We start from the raw sequence: 18,059 nt of genomic DNA, 5'->3' as shown, positions 1-18,059 counted from the left end.
GGGTCACTGTCATGAATATGTACATGTTAGGCCTAGGTTAGCATGTGAAGCCTGAACCAAACTAAGTCAGTAACGGAGAAGTTGCTAGCAGTTCCTAGCTGCAAGAATGTGAGTAAATAAAGCTGCAAGTATATGAGTGAATAAACAAAAGGACTGTTGTCTCTCCTTTGCTGGCCAGAAAGGACAGATAACAAGAATTACAACCCATCGGAATGTTTAGCGCCTTGAATGTTTAGCGCCTTAGCAGACAGAGAGGTGCCTTATCAAGCGTGATGGAGTGCAGCTGTGGATCTCCAGTTGGGAGGGGTAAGAACTAGGAGAGGTTAGCAACCAGGCCAACTTCAAGAAGGTTCTGTCCTCAAGAGTTCTGATTGGACAGTCTAAATAGTATGAAGTCACCTCAGTACTATTAGCATAAGAAGTATGGTAGCTTGCTGAACGGCTAGGCAGGATTCTGAACCTTTGTCCCCAACAGACAACGAAACAGCTTAGTACAAGATATTTTAGTTTATTAAGTACATAAGGTTACATAAGGTTACAGTAAGGCAGCAAATGCTAGCGGCATAAACATCTAGGAAACATATCAGCAATAAAATAATAAAGCTAGCTGGCTATCTCTATTAATCCCTAACTCTCACCTGGGTCAGTTACTCTTGTAGATCTTTTAGCTCCCAGGCTACCTATGGGGTCAGGTGCCCATGATGGACAATGGAGCTCACACGCGTGCAGGATGTTGCACTCAAAGCTCTGTCCAAGAAGGAATGCTCACGCCCCTTGGGGCACTCATTATTGAGGTCTAGTAACTTGAGGACTGAAGCTTTAATTGGAGAAAGCGCTCAGTGCCTGCAAGGGATAGAATTAAGCCTAGAGGGTCTCAGTGTCCCTGGACTGAGGCACTGGCACATACAGGGTGGTGGCGGTACTACTGAGCAGAAGGGCCTTGAGGGCTTCAGGGTTCAAGAAACAAGAACCCTGAGCACCCAAACCCCCCTATGTTTGCAACAGTCATGCAGCCCCAAGCAGAGCCTCCATTGAAAACACTGGTGATCGAAAGATCATATAACTCAGTGGTTCTCACACATATAGCACCAGGACCCACTTTTTAGAATGAGAACCAGTTAGGACCCACTAGATGTGATGTCATGACTGGAAGTGACATAATCAATCAGGAACATTTTTAACTATTCTAGGCTGCAATTCTACCACGCTTACCCAAGAGTAAGTCCCATTTACTATGTTAAAAGAATATATGTAGTAGCTTGTTAAAAGTACAGGTCTGTAACATTTCCCCAAATGCAGTCACATATTATGGTAGCATCAAGTCTAATATATTAAAAATAAAATATGGAAATGAATGGGGACTCACCTGAAATTGGCCTGCGACCCACCAAGTGGGTCCCGACCCACCATTTGAGAAAAACTGAGATAACTAATTGCCTCAAGTACTGAAGCTATTCAAAAATCAGATAGCTGCTAATTACCCTGCAAAGAGCTCAACTCCTGCAGTTTGCAAGATAGCTGCGACTTGCCCTGCAAAAGAGCTCAGCTCCTGCAGTTTGCAAGATAGCCACGACTTGCCCTGCAAAAGAGCTCAGCTCATGTAGTTTGCAGGATAGCTTGTGTAAAAATAGGGACATAAAATGTTTGAACATCTTTATTCTGGTTATTATTGCTTGTAAATAAAATATATTATTTCATTCTAGATCTCTTTTTTAAAAGTCTGGTAAACCTAGGTGGGTCCTGATAGAGTGTCATTTTAAAAAGTGGGTCCCAGTGCTAAAAGGTTTGGGAACCACTATTATAGGCAATACTATATATTATATAATAATATATATTATAACATAATAATATATTATAGGCAATACTATATATTATATTATAATATATATTATAACATAATAATATATTATAGGCAATACTGAGTTAGGTATACCATTGTCTTAGGATAAGTCAACTTCCTATGTCAATGCAATCCCCATGATTAAGATGCTTAATTTAAACAGAACATACACCCAATGCTTGGACTTTAGTACAGTTCTCGCATAACTGCATTTGGGTCTTGGATACATGCTTTGAATTATATGCAAACCATTTTGCCATTTCAACACATGGTATCTTGCTTCCTTTATTTATTATTTATTTTATTTTTCACATTTTTATACAGCCCTTCCTCCAAACAAGGCGGTATACACAGCTGCTTTCCTCCTTTTGTCCTCACAACAAACCTGTGAGGTAGGTGAGGCTGAGAGAAAGTGACTGGCCCAAGGTCACCCAGAAGCTTCATGGCTGAGGTGGGATTTGAACCTGGATCTTCCAGGTCTAAGCCCACCTCCCAAACCACTACACCACCCCGGCTTCCTTAGTTCACACTATTTCAACACCGTCATGTTCAGAGTGGTAAGAATATTATATTTCCAATAGAAGAAGAGTGCAATTGACACCTTAGCAGGTCAATGAAAGTTTTCTCTGAAACTGATCAGCTTTTATGGGAAATACACCAACCATGTGCAAGGGTTGGCAACTAAATTAATAAATAACAAAAAGTCCCAGGATCAGTGGCTATTATCAAGACAAATATTTGAAGCCTTTAGGCAGGACTCTATGCAAAAAACCGCAAAAATTATGTGCAAAGGATTCCACAACCTGTGTAAAATACACAGATGAACCAGATGTATCTTTTTTTGTATAATTCATTCAGCAATTATTTGCTATATTGCATCATATATTCCAGCTTTGCTAGCCTCAGGAAGGGTTGAGGAGCCATAGATGGCACTGAAACCTAATGTCCAACACTGGAATTCCTCTTCAACCACCTCTTGGGCTTCTGAGGCCTCAACAAGCATAGGCCACATGCCTGGGATTATGTACTCGAAAGCATAAGGAGTAACAACTTTTTAATTTTTTTAAAGCAAAAGTGGCGGTTCTTGGGGAATGTGCCTAGTGCCATAGTCTGATGCTTTCTTTACACTCCCCTGGAACTGTAGTACACCTTGTGCTTTGGCTTGGAACACAAAAATTGAAATGGCTCCAAGTAGGCAGGACAAGACAGAACTTAATAGTTGCTGGTCAATTCACTGCCAGGTAGGTGTAACTGGAAAATCAACCCTTCTCAAGGGCACAATGGTAATATAATGGGCCAAGTCTTGCACTATTCCCTCCTGCTGGGGTTGGGTCCCTCCACAATTCATTACAAGCACCCAATGTCGTTTGCCACCACGATGCCACAGTTCCTGCTAGGCTTAAATTTTTGGTTGTGATCTGGAGAATGGAGATTTGATGGTCCTAATCTCAAGACTTTGAGAAATGCAGAGTAGTCACTACAATCCAATCCTAGCAAACCTGAAGTTTTGACTTTAGCTTCAGGCCATCCTCAGCATCATAATAAAACATTACGCACCTTACAATCCTGATCGCAAAAGTACGAAAACAGAAACTAGAGAAACTACGCCAACTAATGTTTTATTATTTCAAAACTCATCAGCCACCATGGTGGGCCAAGATCCCAAAAGGTGGAAATAAATGTATCAAATCAATAAACACACACAAAGGACTGGGATTCTGAAAAGCAGTTGAATTGTCACCACGAACAATGAGCAGAGACTTGGGCCTGCTACAAAATGTATCGCTGTTTTACACAACAGGCACACGGCTCATGCAATGTTAAAAGTTCAACAGGGACAACAGCATGGTTAACAGGGCTCATTTTTCTGAAACATTCTTTTGTGGCAACCTCTTGTACACTTCTGTTCGTTCACATAGCTCTTATTTTAACGGACAGGGAACGCTAAAGCATTGCATGCAAGGTGAAGCCAGGATAGACCTGTGGGGAAAAAAGAAAAAAAGGAATTCTGCCAACTTGAGCATTGTGAACCTTCAGCTTGGATTTCTGTCGAAGTTACGGAACAAAGCGAGTATTGTTTTAACTTCCTTTGCAAACAAGATTGATATTTCATACTGCAAATTTTCAGCAGACAAAAAACAGAGGATTGCACTGACTGCCAGCAGCCAAGGTAAAAAAGGAGGGGGGGGAACAGGAGCCTTTCCACACCTAAAACAGAATTCCCTGAGTTAGTAAGAGAAGAGGCCTGCAGAGCCAGGCTGGCTATAAGCCAATTCTAGTAAGGAAAAGAAAATGAGAGGCGGGAGGGGGGTAGAAAAAATGTGTGTAGTGGTTGCCTGGCAACCATTATTGTTTCAATGCCAAACAACAAAAGATCACACTCTTATATTCCACATTAATTAATCAGGAATGGCCAGTTGTTTATTCACAATCTGGATGAACATTCCTATGTTCCCTACAGGTCTGGTCAAGGGGAGTAGAGGTCATCTGTCCATATCTAGAAAAGGACAAGTCTACCAATGGCTACTGGCCCATGATGACAGATGCACTGGAGATGGTGGCTGACACATCCTAAATTAAGATCCTGATTTGCAAACTGAAGGTGCAAGTAATTTCTGCGTCTGGAGGGCAATTCACTACTCTAAAGTTAGTATGGGAGTTTCTGCAAGCACTGAACCTACCTCTATCCTACCTGCTCCTTTGGACATTCTGATATTGTCACTAACCCAAAAACAACTGCACCTTTAAGCTGTCTCTATGACATTATAACATTGTTGGTTTTCACATTTAGATCAACATTATAGACATCTGAAAATTGAAGGGGTCCATCACTAGTTTCAGAAGAATTGGACCCATAAGCCCATTTTGCAAGGAGTCCACACACATGTGCCATTCTGTATCAGGGTATCCTTAGCTCTTCATTATGAAATGAAAAAATCACTTCTAGCATAAGCATTCAATAATGACTTGCATCCATTCTAACACAAACACAATAAAAACAACGCTCATGTTTTGACACAACCTGCACATATTTAAGTTAGTGCTGCTACTTGCTCACTCCCAGTTTTGGACACCAGAATTGCATTGGTTTTCTACATACAATTTAGCCCATAAGGTATGTCAGGGCAGCAGGGGAGGATAGCCCTTGCTTTCCCGACAGCAGAGTGGCACAGGAGCGTAGGGAGATAGCACAGGAAGCAGGCGATCCCAAACAGAGCCAAGCAAGCAGACACAAGCTTGTTTGTTGCAGAAGCATGTACTGGTAAAGGAGCAGGCAGAAGAGTAGTCAGTGATATGGTCCAGAAGTCAGGGATACAGCAAGGCACAGTCACGATAAGCAGTCCAAGTCACAGAACAAACCAGCAGCACAACATGCAGAAACTCCACCACAACTACCCACATTTGGTGTTTGTTCCTGCCTCCACATATACCAGGGCCAGCCAATCAGAATAGGGCGAATTCATTGTCACAAGACAGTCTTGTGACCCATTCTGATTGGCTGTTCAGTGGTGCATTGCACCACTCCACCACAGCCTCTGCACACATCTTCCCAGGTCACAAGGCTCCCACCTAACACAGGTGCAGTTGATTGCTAACCACATACATATACAGTGGTGCTGTTCCTTTGTTTACATTTCATACCAGGACTGGACATCAAGGCCCCTCCTGCCACATCCTGGCTTACAACAATTAAGGGCCTGGAATGCCAAAGGCCTGACCAGGTAGATTTCATTATGAGGGATACAACTCACAGTCATCATCTGTGTGCAGCTTGGCCTTCAATTTCTCCATCTTTTTTTCATCCCGCAAAAGTGTCCGATCTTTCTTCAGAGTTCCTGTGCTCTCCTCCTTTTTTTCTTCATTGCTCTCCTGAATTAAAGAGTACTCTTCATAATTGGTTATACCTAGAATTGCAAGAACAAAATAAACCCACTATTCCAAACAGCAGGATCTGGAGGGAAAATGAAAAAGAAAGTCATATATACCAGGCCAAAGCAAATGATTAGATGTAGAATAATTAAAACTGAACAGCTCCTCTTGCTGACAGTTATAAGAACAAACCCAGAGTGCACCCAACTTCACTTTCGTGCAGTTTATTAAAATAGGGTCTGTGTTTAATAAATGGCAGGTATATAAGTGAAGGTGTATAAGCGGCTGATAAACAGGCCTTAAGGGTTATGTCACAGGGACAGGTAGAAAAGAATGATCAAAATAAGGTTTCTTTTACAAGACTGAATGTTTCACATAGTAGCACAACTGGCCCTTCTGGCACTACGTCACACAGTGGCGTAGCTGCCCCCCCCCCGTAACTCGTGATGTCACTCCCCAGAAGTGCCTGACCCAGAGGTAATTATGATGATGTACCTTCTCCTGCACGCCCCTTTATGGGCACTCAAAGTACTTTCACCTTTTTTTCCCTCAAAAAGGAGGAAAAATGGTGAAAAGGCTGTCAGCCACTCAGAGTGGCACAAAACCACTCGGAGCAACCGACTTAACATTCCATAATAAGGTGTGATACCTGGGGCCCTGTACCTTCTTGTCCCGTCTTAGCTACACCACTAGTTTCACAAAACATTTCTTTATTGGGAAAATAAATGGTGAGTGGGGGCTCCCTCTATGTACTATACAAGGGACACTGTCATTTGCCAAGTCAGAAGAGGTCATAGTTTCACCCTTGAGCCCTGAAAATGTCTCTCAAAATGACAGCTGCCAAAAAGTAGAGTCTTCAGAGAAACAGACCATCTCTTAAAATTGGGCATCAATTGTGAATTGACTATTGACCATTTAAATGTTATGTCTGGTAATAGGTCCATTACCTACATCTAGCTAACGCCAGTTCCCAAGAACAAGAAAATAAAGGAAGACATAGTCCATTTAATAAATGCAATCAATTCATGGCCACCAGCCCTCATATGCTCGGTGTTCAGATGCTCAAATTTCCCAGAGAGCCATGTCTGAGAACAGCGATACAAAAAGGGATCAACTCCCTGACTCATCTTCCCTAAACTGCAAACAAGTCCTGTTGCCAGGACAGATAGATGCTTCTTTTACTCTCAGGTTGGCAAATGGCCACATGGGAAAAGATGGCCAGGGGGACTCTGGATGCTGTCCTCTTTCTAGGGTTAGAAAGGGTTAGACATAAATTAGCCGAGAAAACAGAACAGCTGCTGCTTCTAAGTCAGCCCTTGACCTTACCTATCCGGCTGCAAATGGTAACCAACAACTCCCCAACAGTTTTAGAGTCGTCCACCATCACTGTCTTCACTGACCCATCCAACATTCGTATTTTCTGTGGTCTTTGTTTCTTTTTGTATTCTAAAATATCCTAGGAAGCAAACCATGGCGAGGTATATTAACTTGTATATTGCAGCTCAGTAACTGATTGGTTGTTATTCTTAAACTATAAGCACTTCTCAATAGGTACAATCCTTGACATTTCCTATTTAAATTTGGCTTCAGTCATCCACACACTCAATGTTGTTCCAAACTATTGTTACCCATTGTTTGGACACACAAACTCCACCCATTTTTTTTTTCCTCTCTTCTTCAAACTCTTCCTTCAGTATTGCCCATTGTGCAGCCTGGGAAGCGAAAAAGGAACTCAGGAGAGTAGAGTGGTGACAGCCTAGAGAGTTTCCCAGAAGTTTTAACACATTCATATACACTCATTGTTTATACTATCCCAACACCACCTCTTTCATTAAGCAGATGAGCAAGTCCACTTTGGCCATCAGATTTTAGTGCAACATTCAAGGTCCACAACAAAATGTTAATACAACATTTATTTGTTATATTATTGCATATCATAAATTGCATATTATTGTATATATAACAGGATTGTTATATTATTGTATATTAACAACAATATTGTTAATCACCTAGCCAGGGGTGGGGATAACATTTGGATTTTTTTTCCTTTGGGGCTATTTCTGATTGCCCCCAACATTCTAAACAAGACCCCCATTTTTTTTACACCCGTTTAAATTCCAAGGGCTTCATGGCCAGCCAAAGCTCTGAGTTATACAAAGAACTGGTCATCAGGAAAAGGAGACCAAAGACCCATCTGATCTCACAGTGATCAACCAGACACCTGTGGGAAGACAGTAAACAAAGTGTGAAGATAACAGTCTCTCCTGTTTCTCTCCAGCAACTGGTACTCCAAGTTAAGATTCTTCTGATCATGGAGTTTCCATTTAGCTATCATGACTAATAACTACAGACAGACCAACCCTCCATGAATGGAGGCACTGCAGAGAAGGACACAATATTTAGACCATACCCCATTTCGTAGCATATAGTAATCTAGGGTTCTGCCAGCTTCCAACCAAATGCCTTTGCGTGGGTCTTCATCAGACAGGAACAGCCCATAATCAGAGGCTGAAAAAACAATGCAGAAGAAAAGGACTTCAGAGCTTGCAGGACACAGAGGACTTCAGTTTCTTAGCTTCTATGCAGAATGTCTTCTACCTCATACAGCCATGAAGTGGACCCCTTCGGGCTCTCTTAAATTTGTGCCTCCCTCAAGACTACCCTGCCAATGAGGTCGGCTGAGGAGGATGTATGTGGGTGTGGAGGGGTCACCTTAATCTGCCCATCACCATTCTTCTTCTCACTCCCTGGATCTGAACAGGAGGAAGAAATTGGACTAGAAAAGGAAGTATCCATCTCCAGTGTTTTAGCTCAGTAGTTCTCAAACTTTTCAGAGGTCCCTAAAGGGTGCTGCCTGATTAAACAAATGCCAAGGGATGTGACTATAATGGTGACTGAGCAGTCATCTTCCCCCAAGCAGCAACTTGTTTAACCCATTTCTGCCCAGCCCAAAGGTGGACACATTTGCGTATATGCAATGTTGGGCAGAAATGGTTTAACTCTAAATGCATATAGCCTGCTCTGTCAGCTTCACAAAACGCCAAAAATTGGGTCACGGCCCACTGGTGGTCCTGGACCCACAATTTGAGAATCACTGTTTTAACTCAACCAATCCCTTCTCCTCCTGAGTTTGCTATCTCCACTCCATTCTTCCTCTTCGAATCCAGGGAGCAAAAACAGTTGCAGGTAGTGCATAGTCCAAGTAACAGGGTAGACAGTGTTTTGTGCTGCCAGTGGCTGAGGGGCTGGCACTTGATGCCCTGCCTAAGGCACTAAGGTCAAACATTCAACTCCCCTCCCCATGCCTTCCCTATCTCCAGGTATTCCCCCCCTCCCCTCTACAGTCCCCTACTTCCTCAACTCTTTGTATAACTGGCTCACTTAATACAGTCCAAAGATTGTGGTCACTGGAACAATTGACTATTTGTTTTAGAGAGGATGGGGTGGCAGAAAGCAAAAAACCACTCTCAGAATTTCCAGAGTTGATGCTAGGATAGCCAATCAGGAATGTTAACATTCCTGTAACCAGCTTTCTGTTACAGGATAGACACTCTAGGTTAAGATAGAAGCTAGGATAGACAATCAGGAATTCTGCAGCCAGCTTTCTGGTTTTCTATTGGTGGAAATCATCAATACTGCAGCAATGCCGAAGTCAAAGAGAATGAGCGTGGCGGAGTGGCTGAAGGCAGGGAGCCTGAAGGCCATGGAAATGTCACTGCGGGAGCTGCCAGGGCTGAAGCCCGAAACAGCAGCACCAACAGGCAACGCTCCAAAGCAAGCCTGTTAATCATCCAGTGCTAATTAATGAAGGCTGTGCTTGAAAGTAATGAACCAAATAATACAAAGTAGTTTAGAGCTAATGCTTCCACTCCATCAGCGTCTATTATATTAAGCTGGCCGTCCAACGTATGCCCTCACAGAGCCAATTTGCAAGGATAGCTATTTACAGCGTGGAGCAAGAACGTTGAGCTTGGATTTGTGGCCCCCGAGGTTGGTGTCAATTAGCTCTAAGGAGACACTGTCCATCAAGGCCCCATCTCATCTACACTATGGGATTACTGTGTGCACAGCTTTAACTTTAAACTTCATTTGATTGAGAGTTCAGAGGAACCAACCTTGCCCCGACTGAGCCTCTGGCACCCGCTCGCGAATAACACGGCATGCATCGTAGACCGCCGTGGAGGGCTCAAACTGCATCGTCTTGACCACATTGCACTGGCGTACACAAATCTTCAAGGACAACGCAACCATGTTGCAGGTTTCTGTTTATGTTACCTTAAGGAAGGAGGAAAAAAAAGCACTGATTAAGAATCCTGCCCCTTTGAAATTATGCAGCAACCAAACTAATCGTTCCATTGATTCTTCTAGTATCCACAAACAGCATTTTTCCTAAGCTCACTTGTTACTACAGCGTAGATAGCTTACTGAGGCTGTCTAGGACCTGTGCCAGAAGAATTATTGTTGCTGCATTTTAAAACAGCTCTTTTCCCAAGGAGCTCAGGCTGGCAAAAGCATTTTATCCTCACAACAACCCTTTGAGGTAGGTTAGGTTAAGGAATGATAAAGGCTACCCAGTGAGCTTCATGGCTGAGAAGGAATCAGAAGCCAAGTCTTCTAGTCTAACCCAGGGGTCTCCAAACTATGGCCTGGGTGCCACGTCAGGCCCGCCAGAAGATTTTATCCAGCCCACATTAACTTGTTTTCTGTTCAGAGCATTTGCTAATGTTGGACATTTTTACTCATTATATATCATTTCTAAGTTTAAGCATGGCATAATTTCTTTGTAATTGTCACATTTCTCTTAGTTCTGAATCATATCACAGTGATTACAAAAAAAGATCCAAGTAAAATTTATTCATTCATTTAAATTGCATTCATTCATTTATAAAACTGATTTTTTTCCCCACAGAAATGTGTAAAATATATATGTGTCCTTCCTAATGAAACGCTTGGAGACCCCTGCTCTAACCAGTGCATCACACTGGTTCTGTTGACCAGTAAGAATAGGGCAGAAGCTGCTTAGTTGATTCCCAAGCCTGGATACAGGGACTCCGAAATGGAGGAGGTCCCAAACATTCCAGTGTTGGTTGCAAACAATGATGGCACCTGAAATGGTACCAATTCTATGATTCTATGAGTTGTAGTCCCACATAGATCAGTCCCTGCCTCTTCAGATGACAATGTAGGAAGTACAAAAAGTTCAGAGGCCTTTAAGCCAAGGTGCCCTCCTGACTCACCTATCAGGCACACCAGTGACATGCGGTGAGGTTAATGACTGGGGAAGCACTGGATAGAATCAGTGGATGTAGTGAGTTGCTCTGCCTCCTTCTAGCACCTTGGGACCTACAATGGCTCAGCCCCTTACAGCCTCCTGCCCCTGTGCCCCAGCCCCTCCCGCTGCTTGTCCTGGCAGTGTTCTCCCTGGATGCAGCTTGGCCAGGATATCTCCCACTGCTTGGAGGGGTTGGGGCTTCTTGCTGGCAGCTGCCAGCAGAAGCCTGACTTCTCATACCCCTTCCTGCTCCAGAGGACCTCCAGAGGTCCAGAGGTGTTAACCTCTGGGCAGAAGAAGTAGCACCCCAGCATGCCCTGCAGGCGGTCAGCTAAAACAGCTATTTTCATGTGAGGCTCTGCCTCCCCTGCCCACACATCCCTGAGTCATATGAAGACTTAGAAGCCTCCCTGCGCCCTGTGGTCCTCCTTAGCTTGGAAAGCTAACATCTTGGGAAAAAATTAGGTTGGTCTTTTAATAGTTCCTCACCCAGTGAAGTGTAAACAAAAACCCCAACCCTTTAAAATATGACTCAGTTGTGAGGCCAGTTTGTTACTTAGAAACCAAGTCAAGGCTGAATGCCTTCTAGTTTCTTTTTCAAGATTTTCCCTCTCCCTCCTCTTGGAGAGATTTACTTCTCAGCTTCCAACAGCTGGGCAGACAACAGTCATTGGTGAGCACAAAAATGGGTGCCAGTCGGACCCACATGACAAGGAAGAGATGAGCAATGCTCTTTGCTTGCTAAAAGGCTTCTCTGCAACTAGGCGGTCCTCTCCAGCTGTCAGAGGATGTTTTGCCTTCACCAGTGAACACCCTTAACAGAGGCTTCAGAATACAATTGCACCATCTATAATTTCATCAGAGCAGGACTAAGAACAGGTTGCCTTTCAACCAGGAAGACCTGGGTTCAAAACCCTGCACAGCCACAAAGCTCAAACGGAGACCTTGAGCTGATGTATAACTCCGGAAGTAGTTAGGTGCTGTATGGAGGGGAGGGGGAAACAGATCCTGCCTGCAGGTTTATCATTTTCTAAAGCCATCTATCTCAGACTGACCTGCCTTGCAAGGTTGTTGTGAGGATCAAATGAAATCACTTCCCTCCCCCACCACCTTGGGCTCCTTAGAGGAAAGACATCATATCAATTACAAATCTAATAAATATTCAGTTCTTCTCTTTATATTTTGCCTTTCTGCTGAAAGGCAGTTGACAAGCCAACCATTACAATATACAGAAAGCATCAAAAAATACAACCAATAAATGAAAACATTAAAAAGCAGCACATAGGAAAACTGTTCCACCCTTGCCCCTAAAGAACACAGCCAGGAAATCAGCACCCCTCAGAAACTTGGCAGAACAAAAGAAGTCTTCCCTGCACTTAATTTTGAGAGAGACAGAGAGAGTGAGAGGGAGGAAGGTCTTGGCTCAGGAAAGACTCTTTGGCAACACCAACCACTGATTAGAAAAGACCTTGCTCAGTCTCAGACACACACAGCTTTCTGTACTTATTCAGTAGGAAGGGACATGCACTCTGCACATGCTCAGAGGCCATTCAGCCAATGCTGACTTTGTGCATTATGTGGTTGAAAACAACATCCTGAGGCCAAGCACTGTCATCAAACAACTTTCTGAAGGTTAGAAGAGGAAAAAAACTGGGCATACTTCTCTAAGAAAGGAATTTTGAATGCATTGCTGCTCAAGTCCTCATTTGTCACAGAGACTAAAATGCTTATTCACAGCCAGCACTTTCTTTCAAGTAGCCACAGAAATCCAACTGTTGGGAAGGAGGGTGACTGCTTGTCTTGCCCCTTCTCACTTCTTTTTTGGCACTTCCTAGGGCTGATATAACAGGAATTAGGCACTGTATGTAAATGGACCTTTGGTCAGGTGGATAAAGACATAATAGTCAAAAGACTTGGAATCAATAAACTGAATTTGCATATGATTAACAGAAGTTCTGAAGAAAGAAACAGATTATGTTTTTAAAAGGTGATTATCGAATGCCCTGATGGGGGAAAGGAAGAAAGGGTGGCCAAGCCAGAGTGAGTTTATAACCCAGCTCCTATAGACATCAGCACTGACCTGAGTATTGTAGTGTATTTTTAAAGTGTCACCTTGGGGGCCTCTTCAGAGGTAGAAAGGAGGGAGATGGATGGATAATAGCAACCCAGTACTCTCTTAGAAGAGGCATTTTGTCCTCTGAGTGAAGGGGAAAGGCTCTTAAGATGAAACCTACTAACAGTTGTTTGCATAGCTACTAATGTCAAAAAAAGTGTTGCCCAATTTATCAGGGGCCTTTTTAGTCCATTTAAAAGGTTTTAAAACAACCTTAAAGGTTGTAGCCATACTTATAGGGGGTTGAGGCAGCCAAAACTTGGGACTTTTGACACTTATTGCTGGACTGGTGCCAAGCCAGGTAGTTTTGGACCAGTACAAAAGGATGCCCCCCCCAAAGACCCTCTCTCAAAATTAATAAAATATTGACAGATCCACTTTTAGCCTGAATTCTGACAAGTTCTCAACTGAAATGGAAGGATGTGAAATTCTTCAGATGCCCAAGATGACATGAATGAAACCAATTCCAGTCCAAACACTTATGTTCTGCTGACTATTAAGTTAATCCAAACGTGACGCCTGAATATGTGGAATGCTGGCAGACCTTACCCTTTGTATCAACAACAGTTCTCAATTCCCAGGCCAGCCGTTGTTCATCTTAAATTTCTGTCCCTCCCCAACCCAGCGTACTTGCAAAGGAAGTCCCTCAGGAAGCCAGGAGGTTCCTTCCTATGAGTCAGGGATTCACACTGCCAAGAAGCATTGCCATTTTGAACATGGAAAGACAGCATAGTTCAGGGGATGTTTTTAGAGTGAGGGAGACCATTTCCTCACTAGGAGAACCAGATCGACTCTCAACTCAGGCTGTCACTCAAAATAAAATGTTTTGTGGACAAAGCAATTCAATAAGATGATAAAATCAAACCCATTTCAATACTTGCGTATCACGAAAACCTCTTCTTGTGTGGAGGTTAACAAGCTCAGCTGTTGTGGGATGCCATCAAATTAGGGTAAAGAGGGTAATCAACCAATTAATTGAGCTGATTCATCATTTGCCCTCAGGGTCTCATTGGTAACAGATGACAATGCTGGTATACCTTGCAAGGACATACATAGTAAGGATGTAGGATGTGAAATGTTCTGAAGCTTGAAATGTGGTATCAAACTGAGTTATTTTTGAACATTGCACACCCTTCCAGCACAAAACTGAAAGAGGACACAGCTGAAGCCACTATCGTTACCCTAAAGATCCACAAGGCCAGCACATGCCCTACGGAAGGATGGACTGAGGAAGTATATAGACAAATGGCAGGATTACTTTGGTTAACCCCTGCCCAAAAGAGGATATCCTGCACCTTAAGATTCCTCCACACATGCCTTGTTAACAATTCTACAACATTCCCAGTGCCTACAAATAAAAACAAACAAGTGTTATGTGACTCCCATGAACCAAGTGAACCAGAAGATCCAACTAGCCAAGCATCCTGTTTTCCGCTGCGGCCAGCCAGATGGTTTCCTGGAAGCCCACAATCATGGTGTGAAGGCAATGGTTCTCCCTCACTGTTTGTTCCCAAGTAACTAGCACTGAAAGTCACATTGACTGTGAACCTGCTGATTCTAAGCTACCATGGTGGATAGCTGTCAGTACCCCTATCTCTCTATGAATTTCTCCAAACCCTTTTTAAAAGTTATGAAGACCAGATCACCACATCCTACGACAGTTATTTCCAGGGATGTGCCACAGTGCTGAGTCTTGAGTTGTCCTGAATCTCTGCCCCCCCCGACTCAAGTCACAAAGTATGTCATTATGTCACAAATTATGTCATAATGGAAGGCTGTCATGACTTGTCCAGAGTCATTTTTCACATCATTTTGACTTGGGTTCGAGTCTTTTCGAGAAACAAGTCGCTATGTGGAAGTGGTGAAAAAAGCAAGCAAGCAAGCACACACACACACAAAAGCAAGTCTTGAGTCTATTCAATTCACGAGTCTTGACTGAGTCACTGCCACAAGTCAACCTCGAGTCAATGGCACATGTGACTCGAGTTTCCCACAGGTTGAGAAAAATCCATTTTTTCACAAGAATTCATCTCAGACGTGAGTTCCATCCCTGGTTATTTCAATCACTGAAATGAATGAATGAATGAATGAATACATAAATGAAGTATTATGTGAAAGACTCTCTCTCTCTCTCTCTCTCTCTCCTGCGCTAAATTCATAGTCAATCAATTCTATGGGGTGACCCTAAGTTCTAGTATTATGAAAGCGGGAGAGAAACTCAGTGTCTACACAAAGCATAAATGTTATAAACCTCCATCTCTCCCCCCCCCCCGCCCCAAATAAGTATGACATGTTGTAAGATGCTCAATCCAATCAGGAGAAGAGCAAGATATTTTAGTTTTTGAGATGGAATTCCCCAAAGGGAGTCTCCTGTCTAGCAATGTGGTATTCAAAACTGTAAACTCTTGCTGTCCCCGTTCACTTCAATAGGAGAATTTACTGGTGGATTGCACACAATGAAATTTTTAAAAATAATTTTTTTTGTTTCAAAGGTGTTCAAAACATAGTAGTCATGTCAATCTTCATGTTGGCATCCTTCAGTCTCGGAAGACCATGGTGTCACGCTCTGAATGGTGGCTCTGGAACAGAGTGTCCTCTCCAGTGCGCGAAGCCTGGGTAAAGTAGGTATGGAGGATAGGTTGTTACCCATGCAGCAAATCCCCCCTCTCCACGTCGCTGAAATGGTCCAATGGAAAGGCAGAAGCCAATACGGCTGGTTTCAGCGGCGTCGCAGGAGTTGCCAGAATGTGACTGTGTTCAGCCATGAACTGCCTCAGGGACTCCGGCTCCAGATTTTGCCTCAAGGTTGACCCCTGAAGCCTTTTCCACAACTGGATGTAGCCACAAGGCAGTGGAGGTTTGGGATCAGAGTTTTCCTTCTCTCAGATGAGCTGCCTTCCCAGGCTGAGGAGTCCCATCTACCCGGTGGCTGTTCAGTCGCCTCTTACAACAAGTACAGCCAAACTGAGGGCCTATTCTTATACAATGAATAATTGTCAATCTTATACAAACAGCAATGATGACTGTACCCCCATCAACAGATAACTGAACATTCATAGCACAGACTCAAAAATTTGCTAACATGGAGTGGTGCAGCGCTGAACATTTGGGGATTACTTCTGTTCATGGGGACCCTGAAGCAGTCTCAGGGAGCCCTAGAGTTCCTAGGAGGACACTTTGAGGACCACTGATTTCACATCATTCAAACACTGTGCCCTGTATGTCACAATTATTTATCATCATATTTCTGCTCATCATGTCCTACTTTACCATGACATGTTTAGTTAGCTCAAATGACTAGCACTAAGTAAGCCTGGGAAAGCTGGCATTTCCTCTTAGCAATTAGTGCAACTTGAATAATCAATGCCTGCTGATTTCTTATTCCACAATGTGCATTCAAAATACTCCAAAATGTTTGCTATACCCTAGTTCATAATTACAAGTTTTTTTTTTTTAAACTGTAACCATCTTCCAGTACGAAGTCCTCATAAGGCTAATTAGAGACAGCAAAAATAAACCAACAATAAAAACAAACTTAAACGTCTGTAACTATGGAATATCCCTAAAATAGACCTTAACATGATTGCACAAAAAATAATTTAGCAGCGGAGATTTCATTCTCCTCACTTCCACAAGAAATTGCATTGGATGGCACCCCATGTTACTTAGTGGGAAGGGGTGCCATTTAGGTTTTCTACCTCAGGTACCAAAAAGCCTTATTATAGTGTTTCTCAAACTGTGGGTTGTGACCCACTAGGTGGGTCGCGAGCCAATTTCAAGTGGGTTCCCATTATTTCAATATTTCATTTTTAATATATTAGACTGGTATGTGACTGCATTTGGGAAAATACTATAGATCTGTACTTTTAACAGGCTACTGTATATATGCTTTTAACAAAGACAGTCACTCCTGGGTAAGTGTGGGTTGAATTCCAGCATAGGATAGTTAAAAAATTTGCTGCTTGATAATGTCACTTCCGATCATGTCATCACTTCCGGTGGGTTCTGACAGATTCTCATTCTAAAAAGTTGGTCCCGACGCTAAAAGCTGGAGAACCACTGCCTTATTAGTGCAACCTTTGGCCTTCTATCAACATGTCTTCTAGACAGAAGTCTTCAATGATCACAAGAATGGTAGAAGAGCAGGCTCCTCCTAACCTCCCACCCTCCTAATTATTATCAACTCTTGGTTTACAAATGCACCAATCTTCCATATTCATTTATTGACTGGATTATTATTAACTATAATTTATCAGTAGTAAATTTTTATATACTGCTTTTCAACAAAAAGTGGTTTACACAGAAAAACAAATGAATGCATGCAGTGGCATAGCTAAGGAGGTGCAGGGGGTAGCGGCTTCACCAGGCATCAAACTTTAGGGGGCAACAAGCTGACCTTGACACTAGTGACCAAAATTGTGAAAATCTTGGAATGCATGAATAATACCATCATGTTATGAATCATTGGAAAGGTAATTTAATGCAGAACGCATTGAAACAAACTGCATTGGAATATCTGTATTCTATCAAAAGTTATGGCCAATTAACCAGAAAATGAAAACACAACTGCCTCATGGAACAAAAAGGAGATTTCTTCAACTCAAAACTGACCAATCAGACTGATTGTTCTGATAGCCAATGACATGTTATTATGTTATTGGCATTATGTAAATGACATTTTATGATACAGCATGGAACAAATAAGGTGTTAATATGAGTCATCTCTCATTTCCATATATCATAATACACTTACCCCTGCTAATTGGGTAAGGATGCAGTTCTTCAAGTGGTGATCTTCTTAAATTTAGCAGGAGAAGAATAACCTCTTCACCCCAGCACAGTGTCTCAAACCAATCAGGGGCACACTTTTCATTTATTTACTTAATTAAATTTGATTTTGTTTTTTGGGGGGCTACAAATCTACTTTGTGCCCAGGTAGTAGATAAGTGCCTTAGCAATGCCAC

At 42.7% G+C, this 18,059-nt stretch overlaps 1 protein-coding gene across 4 annotated transcripts in view; it reads right to left on the bottom strand.

Annotated features, from left to right (window-relative positions):
• TLN2 (talin 2) overlaps positions 1-18,059 on the bottom strand; it is a 225,182-nt gene that overhangs the window by 114,141 nt on the left and 92,982 nt on the right. For all 4 annotated transcript variants that reach the window (XM_066636592.1, XM_066636591.1, XM_066636593.1 and 1 more), the window contains 4 exons: positions 9,826-9,985; positions 8,121-8,218; positions 7,037-7,166; positions 5,593-5,745 (listed from right to left, as the gene is read on the bottom strand). In XM_066636592.1, coding sequence (XP_066492689.1) covers positions 5,593-5,745; positions 7,037-7,166; positions 8,121-8,218; positions 9,826-9,961 — 517 coding nt within the window. In that variant the 5' untranslated portion in view covers positions 9,962-9,985. The remainder of the gene's footprint in view (positions 1-5,592; positions 5,746-7,036; positions 7,167-8,120; positions 8,219-9,825; positions 9,986-18,059) is intronic.

The sequence above is a fragment of the Tiliqua scincoides genome, chromosome 8 (assembly GCF_035046505.1).
Source record: "Tiliqua scincoides isolate rTilSci1 chromosome 8, rTilSci1.hap2, whole genome shotgun sequence".
Classification (NCBI taxonomy): Eukaryota; Metazoa; Chordata; class Lepidosauria; order Squamata; family Scincidae; genus Tiliqua; species Tiliqua scincoides.
This window is presented reverse-complemented; position numbering and strand designations above follow the sequence as displayed.